Below are 15,094 nucleotides of genomic sequence, written 5' to 3' on the forward strand. Positions count from 1 at the left end.
AACATTTCATCCTTGTGCTTTCGTTCTCATTAGCTGGTGGCTCACCATGAGGCCAGGAGGTGCTGCAAACAGTCTGAGGAGCCACACTTAGATCATGACCATACCATGTGGCCTCCCTCTTCTTCAGCCTGACACAGACATGGCACCTCGGATGAGTTTCTGTTATTTGGTGGCAGAAAGGTGGAGCTGAAGGAGGTTGAGCTGGTTGTCTTCAAAGCTACAGTCAGGAACCAGAGGTCACCTGGATTTACTTTCTGTAGCTTATGGTTGCTTATCAAGGAGAAGGGGTGTGGGCACATAGCTCTGAGTATGGGGGAGCCTAGGAGACGGGAGTTTGTTTTCTGTGACAAAACACTCTCAGGCACAGGGATGGCTATGACAGCCACCTTGAGGCAGAATTGCAAAAGAATGGACCCTGGGGCTGCAAAGAATGTCAGGAGATCATCTCCTGAGCAATGGCCCCTCTGCAGGTGGGCGTCCTAGCTCTATTCCATTCTCTTCTGCCAGGAGGCAGGAGAAAGCAGTGGTACAAGACACGATTTGGAATCAGACACCTGGGTTTGCATTCAAGTTCTACCAAGTACTGGGAAGTTATCCAGCCCTTCTGCAGTTTCCTCCTCTGTAAATGGGGATAAAGGAGTGCCTAAGTCATAGCATTAATGTGAGGATTAAATGGGATCATCCACAAAAACAGTTTAGAAGAATACCTGGACCATAGATGCTCATAATTAACATCAGTTATTTATTCATTTTTTTTGAGACAGGGTTTCACTCTATCACCCAGGCGGGAATGCAGTGGCATGATCTCCACTCATTGCAACCTCCACTTCCCCTGCTCAAGTGATTATCCTGCCTCAGCCTCCCAAATAGCTGGGACTACAGGCACGCACCGCCATGCCCGGCTAATTTTTTGTATTTTTAGTAGAGACGGGGTTTCACCATGTTGGTCAGGCTGGTTTCAAACTCCTGACCTCAAGTGATCCACCCACCTTGGCCTTTCAAAGTGCTAGGATTACAGGCATGAGCCACCACGCCTGGCCAACATCAGTTATTTTCACATGTTGGATGGAAAATAAAAAATAACTACCTCTATATGAATAATGACTGAAGGATATAAAATATTGACACACTATTACACACCTGCGCGCATGCATGCGCGTGCAGACACACACACACACAAACACACACACACACAAGTAGATGTAAAGCTATTATTTCTGTAGAGAAACTTCTTAAAAAATAAACCCAAACTTCCCCAAAGGGTGACTCTTCTGTCTACTTTTCCAACTTTCATTGCTGTTACTTTACATTAGTCCTGGTCACTTCAGGTTGCTGATCACAATGGATGGGTCAACTCACCAATTTGCGGATTTCACATTCTAAATTCTGAATACAGTCCAGTTTCCTCTTGCGGCAGCGCTGGGCCGCGATGCGGTTCTTGCTGCGCCGTCGGACATCATGAATGAACTCTAACTGTTCTGAGGTTAGCTTGTGCATCTTAATCATCATCTGGAAATCGTTCCTTGGAAGATCTGTGATTTGATCTACAGGAAAAGGAAGTTTTACCTGAAACCAAGAATAACAGAAAATGATTATGGCAGCTGGATTTTAATTCTGGCAGGCAGAACATCAAAAAATGATAAAACCTTTTTATGATGACCAAGTAATATGGAAACTACTGAAAGTAAGCAGTGATTACTTATTTCCTGATTAAAGACAGGTAAGATGTAATAATACCTGGATAATCAAACAGAATAAGAACACATATATTGTAATGTTATTGTCTCTGAGATTTTTGAAGCAAATGACATGAACGATATTGGAAAATGTGTCATTTTTCATTGATGTAGCACTTTTGTAAGAAAGATTCTAGTTAGTTGAAATGTACTTCCATCAGACCTACAGCCTAACTCAATAAAATGACAAGTTATAGGGAGATACCACATAAGGACACATCTAAAGCACCTGAATGAAGAGAGCCCCACATATCTTGAAAATGCTGGAGACACAAAAAACCCAGTGTGATTCTTAGTTACAACAGCATATGGGAGATAGGAGGAGATAACTTGGATAGGCTTCACCAGCATACAGTAGGAGTCAAAAGAACCGGGCTTTCATCCTTCTCACCAGACATGAGACCTCAGGCTAGCTATTCTACCTCTCTGAGATTCAATTTCCTCATCTGAAAAATAGGGCATTTTAAAAAAGCTGTACATTGCTATACAAGTGTTGGGCACTTTGGGACTTTATTTTCCAATTTTACAATGAAATGTTGACATTCTTTTATCAAAAGGTGAGATGCATTTTCCTGCCTTTTGACCAACAGAATGCAGCAGTAGTAATGGTGTATAGTTTCTGAGGCTAGGTCGAAAATCAGCTGCTATGCCTCGAGGACATTCAAGCAGTTCTGTGGAGAGGCCCATCTGGAGAGTGGCTGATGCCTCTAGCCAACAACCAGCATCACCTTGCCAGTCATGTGAACAAGCCACCCTGGAAAAAGATTCTCTAGCCCCAGTCAAACCTTCAGTTGAGTGTAGCCCCAGCCAACATCTGACTTCACCTTATTAGAGATCTTCAGCCCAAACTGCTCAGATGGGCCATTCCTGAATTCCTGACTCACATTCATGTTTCTCATAGAAACTGTGAGAGGTGTTAAGTGATTACTATTGTTTTAGGTCATTAAGTTTTGGGGTGATTTATTATGCAACAATAGACATTGGATGCAGGTACCTGTCAGCAAAATTCCAATTCTTGACAAATCAAGGCAAATAAGCATTATCTAAAGCGAGGACAGCAGTCTCCTGAAGGATGGGTTTGTATCCTTACTATGTTGTTAAATGAGTGCTTATATTTCCTTCTTTTTTTTTTTTTTTTTTTGAGACAGGGTCTTGCTCTGTTACCCAGGCTGGAGTGGAGTGTTACGATCACAGCTTACTGTAGCCTTAACCTCCTGGGCTCAAGCAGTCCTCTTACCTCGGCCTCCCAAGTAGCTGGGACAACCATGCCCAGTTCATTAAAAAACATTTTTTTTTTTTTTTTTTTTTGTAGAGATGAGGTCTTGCACCAGAGAGAAGGGGGAAAAAAAAAAGAAATGAGGTCTCGTGATGTTGCCCAGGCTGGTTTCAAACTCCTGGACTCAAGTGATTCTCCCTCCTCAGCCTCCCAAAGTGTTGGTATTACAGGTGGGAGCCACTATTCCTGGCCTAAAATATTTCTCTTCTTTTTTCTTTTGAGATGGAGTCTCGGTCTGTCACCCAGGCTGGAGTAGAGTGGCACGATTTCGACTCACTGCAAACTCCACCTCCTTGGTTCAAGCGATTCTCCTGCCTCACCTCCCGAGTAGCTGGGATTACAGGTGTGCACCACCATGCCCAGCTAATTTTTGTATTTTCAGTAGAGATGCGGTTTTGCCATGTTGGCCAGGCTGGTCTTGAACTCCTGGTCTCAAGTGATCCGCCCGCCTTGGCCTCCCAAAATGCTGGGATTACAGGGGTGAACCATGGTGCCTGGCCTGAAGTATTTCTTAAGAATAGCAACCAGTGAAAAAGATTGCATGAAAGAGCCTCAAGTGCGGAAGGTGAGCAGCAAACCACTACTCTATCTCAAGAGCCTCCTTGGCACCCACGAGGTGACACAGGCTTGCACCTTTAAGCAGCTTGTCACTCCCCTTCCCGAGGCTCTTGGGGATTCAGCAGCTTCTGGGTTCGGTCTGGTCCTGCTTCAGAAGCTCCTGGAATAAAAAGGTTGTGTGCTGCCAGGCTAAGAGACAACATGTGGGTTAGCTCAGATTGCTTCATTCTTGTTTACATTCACGTCTGCTCCGGATGAGCCAGCAGATGGCACTACAAACCTAAACTTCCTTCAAGCGCTAGCCCAGCCCTGTCTAATACAAACAACATGAGCTACATTTGTGATTTTAAATTTTCCAGTAGCCACATTAAAAGAAGTAAAAAGAAACAGGTGAAATGAGTTTGAATACTGTATGTTATTTAACCCAATAGATAAAAATACTTCCAACATGTAGCTAATATAATTATTGAGATAGTTTAGTTTTTTTTGTGTGTGTGCTAAACCTTCCAAATCCAAAGCACATTTTCTCCTTACAGCACATCATAATTCAGAATAGCCACTTTCAGGGGCTCAACAGCCACGTGCAGCATGTGGCAACTGGACTGGACAGTGCCACTCTAGGAGACAGAATAAATGGACTCAGTGAATCCCAGCAGCCAGAAAAACATACGGGTCTGGGCTGAACTGATCAAAATGCTCTAGGGTGAAGAAACCAACCCCTCGACAGTGTTCAGATGCTGCAGGGTTAAGTCTGTGTTCTTCAAGGGAGTGAGGATGAAGACATTTGATCCTGAGCCCAGGTTTCTCTTTGCTTGCATCGTTTGCAGGCAGACACGAGTCCCGATTGCCGGCATGTGTGGCTAGTCAATTCCCGTGCACAAAAGCAAACGTATGAAATGATCATTTGACTTTTCTGTGGTTGGGTGCAAGCTCTTTGTCAGGTTCCATCACAGCTCTGAGCTTGTTCAGTGTGGCATTTACTGAAGGTTCCCAGTGGGTGCTCTGATTCAGCTTCTACCTGGTGAGCTCTGTCCCATGACACCTGTAAAATTTTGGTCCAAGAAAGCAAAATCGCAGTACGGCCCATGACACCACTGCCGGCTTGGCCCTGCTCCGACTGCTAAAGACAGGCAGCCAGGACAAACAGCTCCTTGTTATGGGCTCAGGAAAGGCCTTTGTGCACGGGGCTGTGTTTGCATAGGGCTTCTAATGATATGAAAGAATGTTTGATTTCCCTCTTATACCCGCTGGATAACAAACAGACACTCAGATCCTGCACAGCGTCTCCGGAACACAGAGGTCTGTCTGTTGGAGATGCGGATGTTCCAACGCAGCAGAGGTGGTGGCGCTTTGGGGGCTTGTGGAGTTTTCCCTCTGATGACAACAAAGCCATTCTGCTTCTGCTCTAAATGTGTTTACTTACTCTCAGAAAGAAGATATCCCTATAGTTCAGGCCACAGGGAAAGTCAAAAGGACGTCTATACCAAGAGCTACTATATTTAAATCATCCAGACAGTGAATATAAAACACTAGGGGAATAGGAGGGAGAGTTGCCAGGAAAAAGGAAAAATCAACAATGCTAGTTTCAAAGTCCTTGAGAGAAAAAGCCATACAACACTTCAGCAGAGCTGCTGCAACACAATCTGCTTTTTAAAGAGGGTCAGAGGAAAAGGTGATAGTCAACTATAGACTTTCTCCCAGGTGAAAACACCCCAACTCACTCTTGTTTCTCTTTGCAAGTCTCGGCTCCCCCTCTAGCAAGGGAGGACTTATGTTCACTAACATGCGGGGGTCTCTGAGGTGTTCTCGGACAGGCACCGGGTCGGGGTGGGTGGGAACTTGACCACATCCATGTGTTGTTTCCTGAGTAGTTAAGTTCCAAGCCAAGAACATCTTGTCTGGAAATAAGGAGTAGCCACTGACTCTTTGGTCCCGTGGAGGACATGCCTCTCCCAGGCTCTCCGCCCTCAAAACATTCCTCAAATGGGGCTGAGGAGTCAGAGAAGGCCAGCAGGCCTTGGAAAGTGGAAACACATCAAGAAGGTTGAGGCCCGCCTTTTTTCCTTCTAGATAATTATTCTCAGCCAAACAGGCCCAACTGGGCTTAACATCTTATTAACTGTCCCTCCACACACTCATTCCTCCAGGATCTCACTTCGCAGCAGTGGCTTGGTTTCTTAAAGAGTCCCAACACCCAATGTGATGAGGTGAAGAGTCCTGTGAACTGTTGCCACCACTCCTAGTTATACTCAGCCACCCACACGCAGCTCTGGACACACAGGCTGCATATAGGGGGAAGGGCACGAGGGATTCATGGGTGCCGCTCTTTAGCCAGGGGTCTACCACTTTGGTTCTCGGTAGAGACTCGGAGAATGAGGGCAGCCACTGAGTCAGCAGGCCAAGGGCCAAACAGGGCACCAGAGGCCTGTGCCACAGTTGGCACAATAAGCTGCTGTTGATTTTATTCAGCCCAGCAAAGTGTTGACTCTTCTCCCCTCTGGAACACAACAGGAGGAGCAGGACTTGAGGTGGGTTTTTAGTACAGTACCTGCCCTGTCCTGCTAAGCATGGCTATAGGAGGGTTAGTTCTTCTGGAGATTCCAGCTTTAAAAATTTTTTTCTTTTAGAGACAGGGTCTCGCTCTGTTGCCTAGGCTGGTCTCAAACTCCTGGCCTCAAGCGATTTTCCTTCCTTGGCCTCCCAAACTGTTGGAATTATAGGCGTGAGCCACCACGCCTGGCTAGGATCCAGCTCCTGAGCAGTCAGTAAAATGGATAGTCCCTGCAGTGTGTCCAGGGATTCTCAGGTCCAGGTGCGACATCTGGACAGTGCATGGAACCTACATATGTCTCCTTGCATGCCTTCTGCACCAACGAGGCAGAGGGGAGGCTGTAGGCTGGGCCCCGGGATGCCGGTGCTTCCTTCTCACCAAACAAATCGGCTGCTTTATTTCTCCTCCCTGCCAACAGCCACGACCATTCTTCAGCCTAAACCATCATCCCCTTCCTCCCAGTTAAAAGGAAACACTGAAAAATTATATAAGTATTATATAATTTTATATATTATTCTCTAAGTATTATATAAAATTATGTATTATATAAATACAGCTTCTTTCATAAAATATAAGACAAAAGAAGGGAAAAAAAATTCTCATCCCCAAATGATGACTCTCTTGCTCTGGTAGATTTCCCTGTGATCTTTGTTTTCTCTGCATCTTTTTTAGGAGTTGCAATCAAGTGGTGGTGTATCTATCTCACCCAACAAATATTTCGCTTGCCTAGTGTCTCTGGTTTGCTGGGTGAAGTTTACTGGAAAAGCAGGAAAGTAGCTGCAAATTTTGCAGAAAAGGCCAGAAACAAATATTTCCTGTAGAAATCTCAGGGGAAGACTAGTTTGTTAATATTTTTTCCTACTTCATTTCTTGGTTTTATTATCAGATGTTGATTGAAACCCATAGGAGCAGGGTCACATTAGCATGATACCCTGAGGGTGGCACTGATGGGTGGTCAGCTCTCCAAAGTCTTTAACGCCTATACTCCGAGGAGACCCTCAGATCCCAGGGAGCTGTCGAGGGAGGAAGCAATATGCCCACTGGAGATGATTCCAGTGCTGCTGGAACCAGGACAGCCAGCTCAGTGCTGGGCAGATGGCAATGACAAAATCTCCCCTCCCAGGCGAAGAAATGTTTCTCGCGCAATTGTCCTTCCACGCTCTCTTCTCATGGTCCAGTTTCTAGCACAAATACAGGACACCTGGGATTCAGCTGTGATACTTCAATTAATTAGCTGTGTGATCTCAGGCAAGTCTTCATTCTGTCGGTCCTAAAGTTCTTGGAGGATGGATCTAGGAGTCACAGGGCGATAACGCCTGCCCTACTTAGCTTACAGGGTTGCTATGAAGAATATAACTGGATGACAGGTGGAGAAAGTGCTTGGGAAAGTTTCAACTGCCTGATAGATACAAGGTATTATTATTTCTGTTTATCAGCCCTATCTATCTTTGTCACATGGTTTCGTCTTACAGACATGTGCTTTGGAATTCCAGACACTCACAATGTTCTAGACAACATAAAAACACTGTTTTAATTAGAAATATGGCTGATTTCTATGCTGCCCAGCAAGGTTTCTTTTTATTAAGCAGACCAATTACAGACACTTCTAAGAACTTGCCTGATTCACCGAACCACAAAAATGATTGTAAAAATTTTACATACAACATGTGTCTCAAAGTCAGCATTTGGGTGGGAAGACTCAGAGTCAGACGGCTCTTCTATTCTGTACCATTTCCATGTTTTCTCTGGACTTTATCTCTCTCTTCCCTTCTCTCTCTCTCCCGCCCCCTGCCTGCCCCCAACACACTCTCTTACTCTCATACACTTTTATCCCTCTCAATGTAAAACATGTTAATAAAGCAAGTCCAAAAATCCATACTTTCGACTGTGCAAAGAAACTCTCTGTGGTGCTTCTTTACTAAAATCTACAATTAAGTAGAAATGGTCCAGTTACAATGCTGTCTTACTAAGAGGCTTACTGCTTTGGAAAATGACTGTGATTTTCTATAATTTCCAACATTTAAAAACAAACCTATAAACCATAATGAGATAAACCACAACTACCCACTCCCACTAGAGGGCATTAACAAAAAAGATGGGCAATAACAAGTGTTGGCGAGGATGCAGAGAAACTGGATCCCTGATACACTGCTGGTGGGAATTTGAAATGGTATAGCCACTTGGAAACAGTCTAGTAGCTCCTCAAAAGGTTAAATACAAAGTTATATGATTTAGCAGTTCCACTCTTAGGAATATTATGGGAATAACTGAAAACATGTCTTAAAAACAACTTGTACTCAAATGCTCACAGCAGCATTATTTATAATAGCCCCAAAGTGGAAACAACCCACATGGCCCTCAACCAATGAACAACAAAATGTGGTATTAGTCAACAAAATGGATCGACATAATGGAATATTACTTAGCAATTAAAAGGAACAAAGTACTAATACATGACAATATACCTGGTGAGTACATCCATGGCAAGGGTAAACCTTCAAAGCGTTATGCTAAAGTGAAAGGAGCTAGACACAGAAGGCCACATCTTGCAAGATTCTATTTATACAAATGCCCCAAACACTACAGAGACAGAAGGTAGATTACTGGTTGCCTGGGGCTGAGGGGAGTGGGCAATGAAGAGTAACTGCTAATAGGTACAGCATTTCCTTTTAGGGTGGTGAAAATGTTTTGGAATTACATAGTGGCGATGGTTGTACAACATTGTGAATATATCAACAACCACTGAATTGCTCATCTTAGTAGGGTGAATTTTATGATATGAGAATTACGTCTTAATTTAAAAAATAAACCTGTGCAAGATATACATACATAAAATTCAAACATTACAGACATACATAGAAGTGAAACTTTCCTTACACTCCTCTCCAACGGTGCTCCCTGTTTTTTCTTATTCTCTATACTGATTTTATTTATATGGTGTGTATATTTAGGAAACAAACTAGGACCTTGTGCATACTGTTTTGTGATTTTCACTTATGTGACTTGTTCATTTTTTTTTTATTGGAAGAGAAAAATTCCCAACCTGACTTCTTAAGGAATATAGCAAATCCAGAAGTCATAAAGAAAAAGACTTATACCTTGACTACATAAAACTAAAAATTTTTTATATGGGAAAAGGTACAATAAATAAAGAAGCAGACTAAGGGAATATTTAAGCAACATTTATGAGAAAGGGTTAATATTCCTAATACTAGGGATTAAGATTCCTACATGTTGATTTAAACAATACAAAAGAAAAATGGGCAAAGAGATAAACCAGCAATTCACAGGAAAGGACATATAAATGTTCAATACACATAAAACAAGATGTCAGCCTCATTAGTAGTCACCATTTTTTGCCCATCAAATTGGCAAAAATTGAAAAGACTGGTGACAACTAGCATGGGCAAGAATAGGGGAAACTGGACACTCTAAGTTGCTGACGGATATGTGAATTGCTACAACATTTTGGGTTGGTCATTTAGTATTTAATAAATGGGCACAACCTTTAGCCCATCTTTGAAACTAACCCACAAAAATAAAAGCACCACTACTAACAGTAGGGTCACAAAATGTTTATTGCAGCAATGTTTATCAGAGGGAAAAACTGAAAACAACTGAAATGTCTGGTGGTAAGTGACAGCTGAATGAACTACGATTTACGAGAACCAGAGATATTGGAGAAACACGTCTTGGCCCTGTGTGATCGACCTACAGCCACATGCATGGTAGACAGCTACGTGAAAAAAGGAAGCTGCTGACTCTACAACATAATGCCATTAAAATAAAACCCAAACCCATACAGAGGTGAATATATATTTGTATATTGTTGTAGGCAAAGAGAAAGCCTGTTAAATTTGGTATGTTTGGGGCTGGGTATGCTGTGTTCTAGAATTTAAAAAAGAATGTCATTTTAAAAAGCTGATTATTGATAAAGGATAATACTGTGCTAATTTGATCTTTCTCGAAGCTGGGGAACAGTTAAAAAGGATGGGAGAAGCCAATGACTGTGAGATGGAAGGGCTGCTTAACATGGGATAACTACAACATCTTACAGAATACAAGGTATGTTAACACTTCACTTTTGATCTAACATTTTGGCTCCCTACGGGGTGAAGGAAGACAGACTGGGAAAACACACGTGAAGTATTAGACTGGTGTCTGGCAAGGGGTGGAAACTCCTGTCTTGATTTCTGACTCTGGTGTCTCCATGGGATTCACTTGAAAGAGAAGGCACCTGGATCTCATACGAAAGCAGGGCAGGGCAGAATCAGCCCAACAGATGCTGGCTTCTGAATCAGTTCAGGAAAACAAGTTTTGACTTGTGGAGAAGGATCTGCCTTGAGCACTATTACTGGGGATAATACTTCAACCAGGGTCAAAATAACTCCCTAAAGCAGGTTATCAACTCCCTGAGCAGCAGTCATGGCAAGTCCCTGAGACAGTTCTTGGAAACCTAACCTCCTCTACTCTAGGAAAACTAAGATGTCAAATTGGGGAAAACCTTGGCTTTACTGTAACTGTCCTGTCCAAACTGTACCACTGAGAGGGGCTATGATTTCCAAAATGGCATAGAGCTTTGGTAAATGTCTCCTCTTTCACTGTTCAGGAATGCAGAAGATGGATTCTTTTTTTAAAGGTAAAAATAAGAGTATTTGTTAAAGTAGGGGTATTTCTCAAGGGGGGAAGGCTAGTCCTGTTCATGACTATTTTACAGGTTGAATGAGTCCTCCTTTTAATTGAGTTACTATTTTTAGTTCTAAAGTAAACAACTGACATAGTCCCAACACACACACAAAAAATGTGTTCTTGCTGTGTCCCCAAGACTTTAAGCTCTCTTTTGGGATATTGGTGGTGAGGGTGGGAGGGCACAAAAGAAGATGTATCTGAAACTGACAGTTCTTTGAACATATGCAAATGTCATAAAAACACCATCCTCCCTTGAGCTTAATGGCTAGCCCTTTTTTTTTTTTTTTGAGACAGGGTCTCACTTTGTCACCCAGCCTGGAGTGCAGTGCCACCATCTCAGCTCACTGCAACCTCCTTCTCCTGGGCTCAAGTGATCCTCTCACCTCAGCCCCACAAGTAGCTGGACAACTGGCACGAGCCACCACGCCCGGCTATTTTTTTATATTTTTGGTAGAGATGGGGTTTCACCATGTTGTCCAGGCTGGTCTTGACATCCTGAGCTCAAGTGATCCACCCACCTGGGCCTCCCAAAATGCTAGGATTACAGGCCTGAGCCACCACGCCCGGCCCCAGGCTCCTCTTAAAGGAGAGACAAAAAACAAAGACTGCAGGCCTTTGTGCTCTTCTCCCTCCACCAGTCCTTGGTAGGAAGCCATGATGTGGATGAAGTGGACGCAGTCACTTGCCTTCCACATCAGGCACGCTCATTCACCGTTTCAGAACAAAAGGAAAACCTCACAAAAAGAGGTCAGAGGGAAAGAATGAGTGAGGAGAGAGAAAACACAGCCTTTCACTATTTTCAGGAAAGCTCAATCTTCCCAATGTCCAGGACACAGATGTGAGCCTGGCTTGGGGCACTGGGCAAAACCCGCCACCCCAAACCTAAGGGGAGATGGTATATTCACATGGGAATAGCTCCCATTCAAATTTCCTTTCTAATTTATTTTAAATTAAATCCTTTCAGTGTTTCTCTTTCTCCGTGTCTGCTAGGCAGTTAAGAGACAGGCAGAAACCAGGCTAGCGAGCAAAGAAAGTGACCACAGGGCATTTTTGCAGTTCAAAACATGCCCAAACTAAAACCTCATGTGCTTCTCGCCAGTCTTGCAGAGGCTGAATAAACTGCACGTGGCTCTGTGAAAAGCCACCTCATCCCATATGGCATTTCTGCTTTCTGGCTGGGTTAACATCTCTGCCTTACAGAGGCTGGTAACATTCAGAGAGCACAGACGGGTACCAAGGTTGCTGGCCTCAGGAGGACCATGTTTCATTTCTTCCTGTGTTTTTGGGATATACAGCTCTGAGAAGGGACTTGTCACTGGGTTTGTTCAATCCCGCTCCTGAGGGAGGTCTGAGACACAGGTAGCAGTCTCAAGCTGGTACCTTGTCAATCAGCAAGACTGCAGTGAACACCAGGTCACGATACAGACTCTCTCAGGTCTTTCTAGGGAATGTTCATGTTATTGGGGAGGTGGGTCCTCCTGGGGGCGCCTCTTGTTTCCTCTCCTTAATCTTGTGAGTCTTGCTCATGACGTGGCTGCTGTTGCTCCTGTTCCCCTCTCCCAGCAACGGTAAGACACACATGGAGCCTCAGGACATTTTTCCTAGCAAGTACATTGCTTTCAGGGTGGATGAAACTGCTACTCTACCCCACTACTTCTCAAAATGTCTTCCTAGCATTTGAGGGAGCTTGGGAAATGGTCCATTATACATTATGTGTGGCTCACTAGGGTGCTTCTGTGATGACCCCAGGACCGGGATAAACAGTGAGCCTTCCATCACCTTCACTGTGATGGACATGCGGTGGCCCTGGGGTCTTCTGTTGACAAGGAAAATCTAAAAGGTGCTGGGAAAGTGTTGATCTATTTGGTTTCAATCAATCAATCTGGAAAGAGATTCTATATCTTCCTTTATGCTGAAGGGGTGAAGGGCAAGGATGAGGGTGATGAACAGGGCATCCTTCCAAAGCAGATGTAGGAGGGGGAGAGAGGGAGAAGAGGGGGGTCTGGAGTGCCTCAGTGTACTTCATGCATTAGACTTCAGTGTTTTTTTACCCAGCAGCTTGCCTCTGCTTGTAGAGTATTGAGATCCAGATCAAATATAAGTGATTTTCTAGGACAGAAGTGGTTAATGTGGAATCACCTTCAGCATCCTGCCTCTGTGGATGGGGAAGGCAGTCTCTACTGTCATCTTTAACCTTAGCACGTAAGAAAAATGTGGGAGTGGTGGGAGGCAGGGAGTAGTCCAGATAAAGGGCCTAGAAAGTGGGTCACATGCTTGAATTTATGTGGGTTCCCTACCTCCTGGCCCCTGTCCTGCACAGGACACGACTCACTGTCTGCTTCCGAGAACGATCCGGATTCGTCACTGGAGTTGGTTCCGTAAGACTGCTCACATTTAATTTGGGGCCGCACTTGGTTGTACATTCCATCTCCCAACAGGCCTGGTTCCTGATGTTCTGTGGCAAGGAATCTGGCTCCCTGGGAACAGGGCGAGGAGGAGAACTCACAGAGAGGGAGGCTGCAGGGTGAGCCCCCGCTCCCGTCCTCTGCGTAGGAATAGGAAGAACAGGAGCTGGAAGTCCTGGTCCTGGTCTCCAAGGGGGGTGAGCGAGGGCAGACTTTGATTGGCACCGGGCAGCTGGTGTTGGGCCGCATCCTTCCTGGCAAGTGGTCGGCCATCAGCCCACCATGGGAGTAGGCCTGCGAGCTGGGGAGGGACTGGCCAGCTCCCACCCACAGACCCTTTGGCACCGGCTCAGACAGGTCTTTGTCCAAACTGCTCGCCCCAGAATAAGAATGCACCGAGGTGCTCACTTGGTCACAAGCGCTGGAGGAGAAGATCACGCTCCTCCGGTCCAGCTCTCCCTCCTGTTTACAGACAGCCTCCAACCCAGGCCCCCTGAGGGGCGACCCCATGGTGAAGTTGGACACCTCCTTCTGGCCCACGTGGGGCTGTCCATAATTCCCTGTGAAAGGGGTGTAGTCAGTTTTAAGGTCACCCTGAGTGATCCCCTTGTCAAAAGGGCAGGCTGGACTCCTGGCAAAGTGCTGCTGAGATGTACTGGGCAGGCCAGACAGCTCCACACTTTTCGTTATGCTGAACAGAGACCTTAAGCAGGAGGGCGAGGCCACGCTCCTGGATCTCTCCAGGCAGGGGGCCCCAGCTGGGGCCGTGGGGGTAGGGGCAGGGCTGGGCTGTTTCCGGTCCATCTCGACATCCCCTGCTCTGTCCTTGGCGTCAGGCTCATCTCCAGACAGGCAGAGCGTGATGCTCTCTTCCTCATTCTCTTCACTGGGCGGCTCACTTTTAATCTGCCCCCTGGCAAGCCCCGACTTGAGGCTGTTGCTAGAGTTATCTTCCCGGAATGTGCTTGCAAAACCTGAGGTACTGTGTGATGATGCATTATAGACATTCTTGGTACATGCAAGCTGGTATTTCTTGTATCTGGGGTACTGCGTTAACGCATCCTTTTCTGAGCTCTCCTTGGTGTCTGTGGGCACGTCAGGCTCGGGCAGCAGGGCTTCTTCCTTCTCTGCTACAGGGATGGCGGCGGCCTCAAAGCTGATGGGCTCTGGAAGCATCTGGTCCCTGGGGCAAGCCATCTTGGCCGTCTCTGAATCCATCGTTTCCTCCTCTTCATCCTCCTCCTCTCCTGCAGAGTTCTCACAGTCCTCGTGCGGGCGCTGGCATGCAGCATCCTTCCGGCACACAAACAGGCCATCCTCACTGTTCAGGAGCTGGGTCTGCAGGAAGCTGAAGCAGGAGTCCTCCAGGTTGTGCATGCGCAGGAACTCAGCACAGCGGATGACCTCGCGGATGTTTTCTCTGCTGAGTAACAGCTTGGCAGTGTAGGCAAACTGTAACAGTGGCCCAAAGCCCCTGGCCGTGACCTGCAAAACAAACAGGGAAATCACCAACATTACCATCAGCACTGCTATTGTCCCAAATCCCCCAACTGAAGCAAGATAACCAGATAGTGCTAATGTCCCAGAATAAAGACTGCAAAGGGGCAGTTAATCTTGTAGTACTGGGTCAGCAATGATTCTACTTCCAATAATTAGTGCCTGTCTCGTGCATGCCACTGTTGTACTCCATCACAGCACAGGCAGAATTGAAAATCACCAGGGTCAAGTGGCTAAACAAGATGACAACGGGTTCAGTGTTTACACTAATGAAATATCCTGGCAAAAATGCACGGTGACAATGGGGAGCCTATTAACTTCCCTCCCAATCAGTCCTGTCAAGAGCCATTCTACACGAGGGGGGAGTGTTGTGACACTTCTT

The 15,094-nt window shown here is 45.4% G+C and overlaps 1 protein-coding gene across 3 annotated transcripts in view; it reads right to left on the reverse strand.

Moving 5' to 3' along the window:
- Positions 1-15,094, reverse strand: part of BACH2 (BTB domain and CNC homolog 2) — a 373,540-nt gene that overhangs the window by 10,218 nt on the left and 348,228 nt on the right. For all 3 annotated transcript variants that reach the window (XM_032155389.2, XM_058435404.1, XM_058435405.1), the window contains 2 exons: positions 13,108-14,700; positions 1,360-1,566 (listed from right to left, as the gene is read on the reverse strand). In XM_032155389.2, the coding sequence (XP_032011280.1) occupies positions 1,360-1,566; positions 13,108-14,700 (1,800 nt within the window). The remainder of the gene's footprint in view (positions 1-1,359; positions 1,567-13,107; positions 14,701-15,094) is intronic.

Source organism: Hylobates moloch, unplaced genomic scaffold (assembly GCF_009828535.3).
Source record: "Hylobates moloch isolate HMO894 unplaced genomic scaffold, HMol_V3 SCAFFOLD_2, whole genome shotgun sequence".
Lineage (NCBI taxonomy): Eukaryota > Metazoa > Chordata > Mammalia > Primates > Hylobatidae > Hylobates > Hylobates moloch.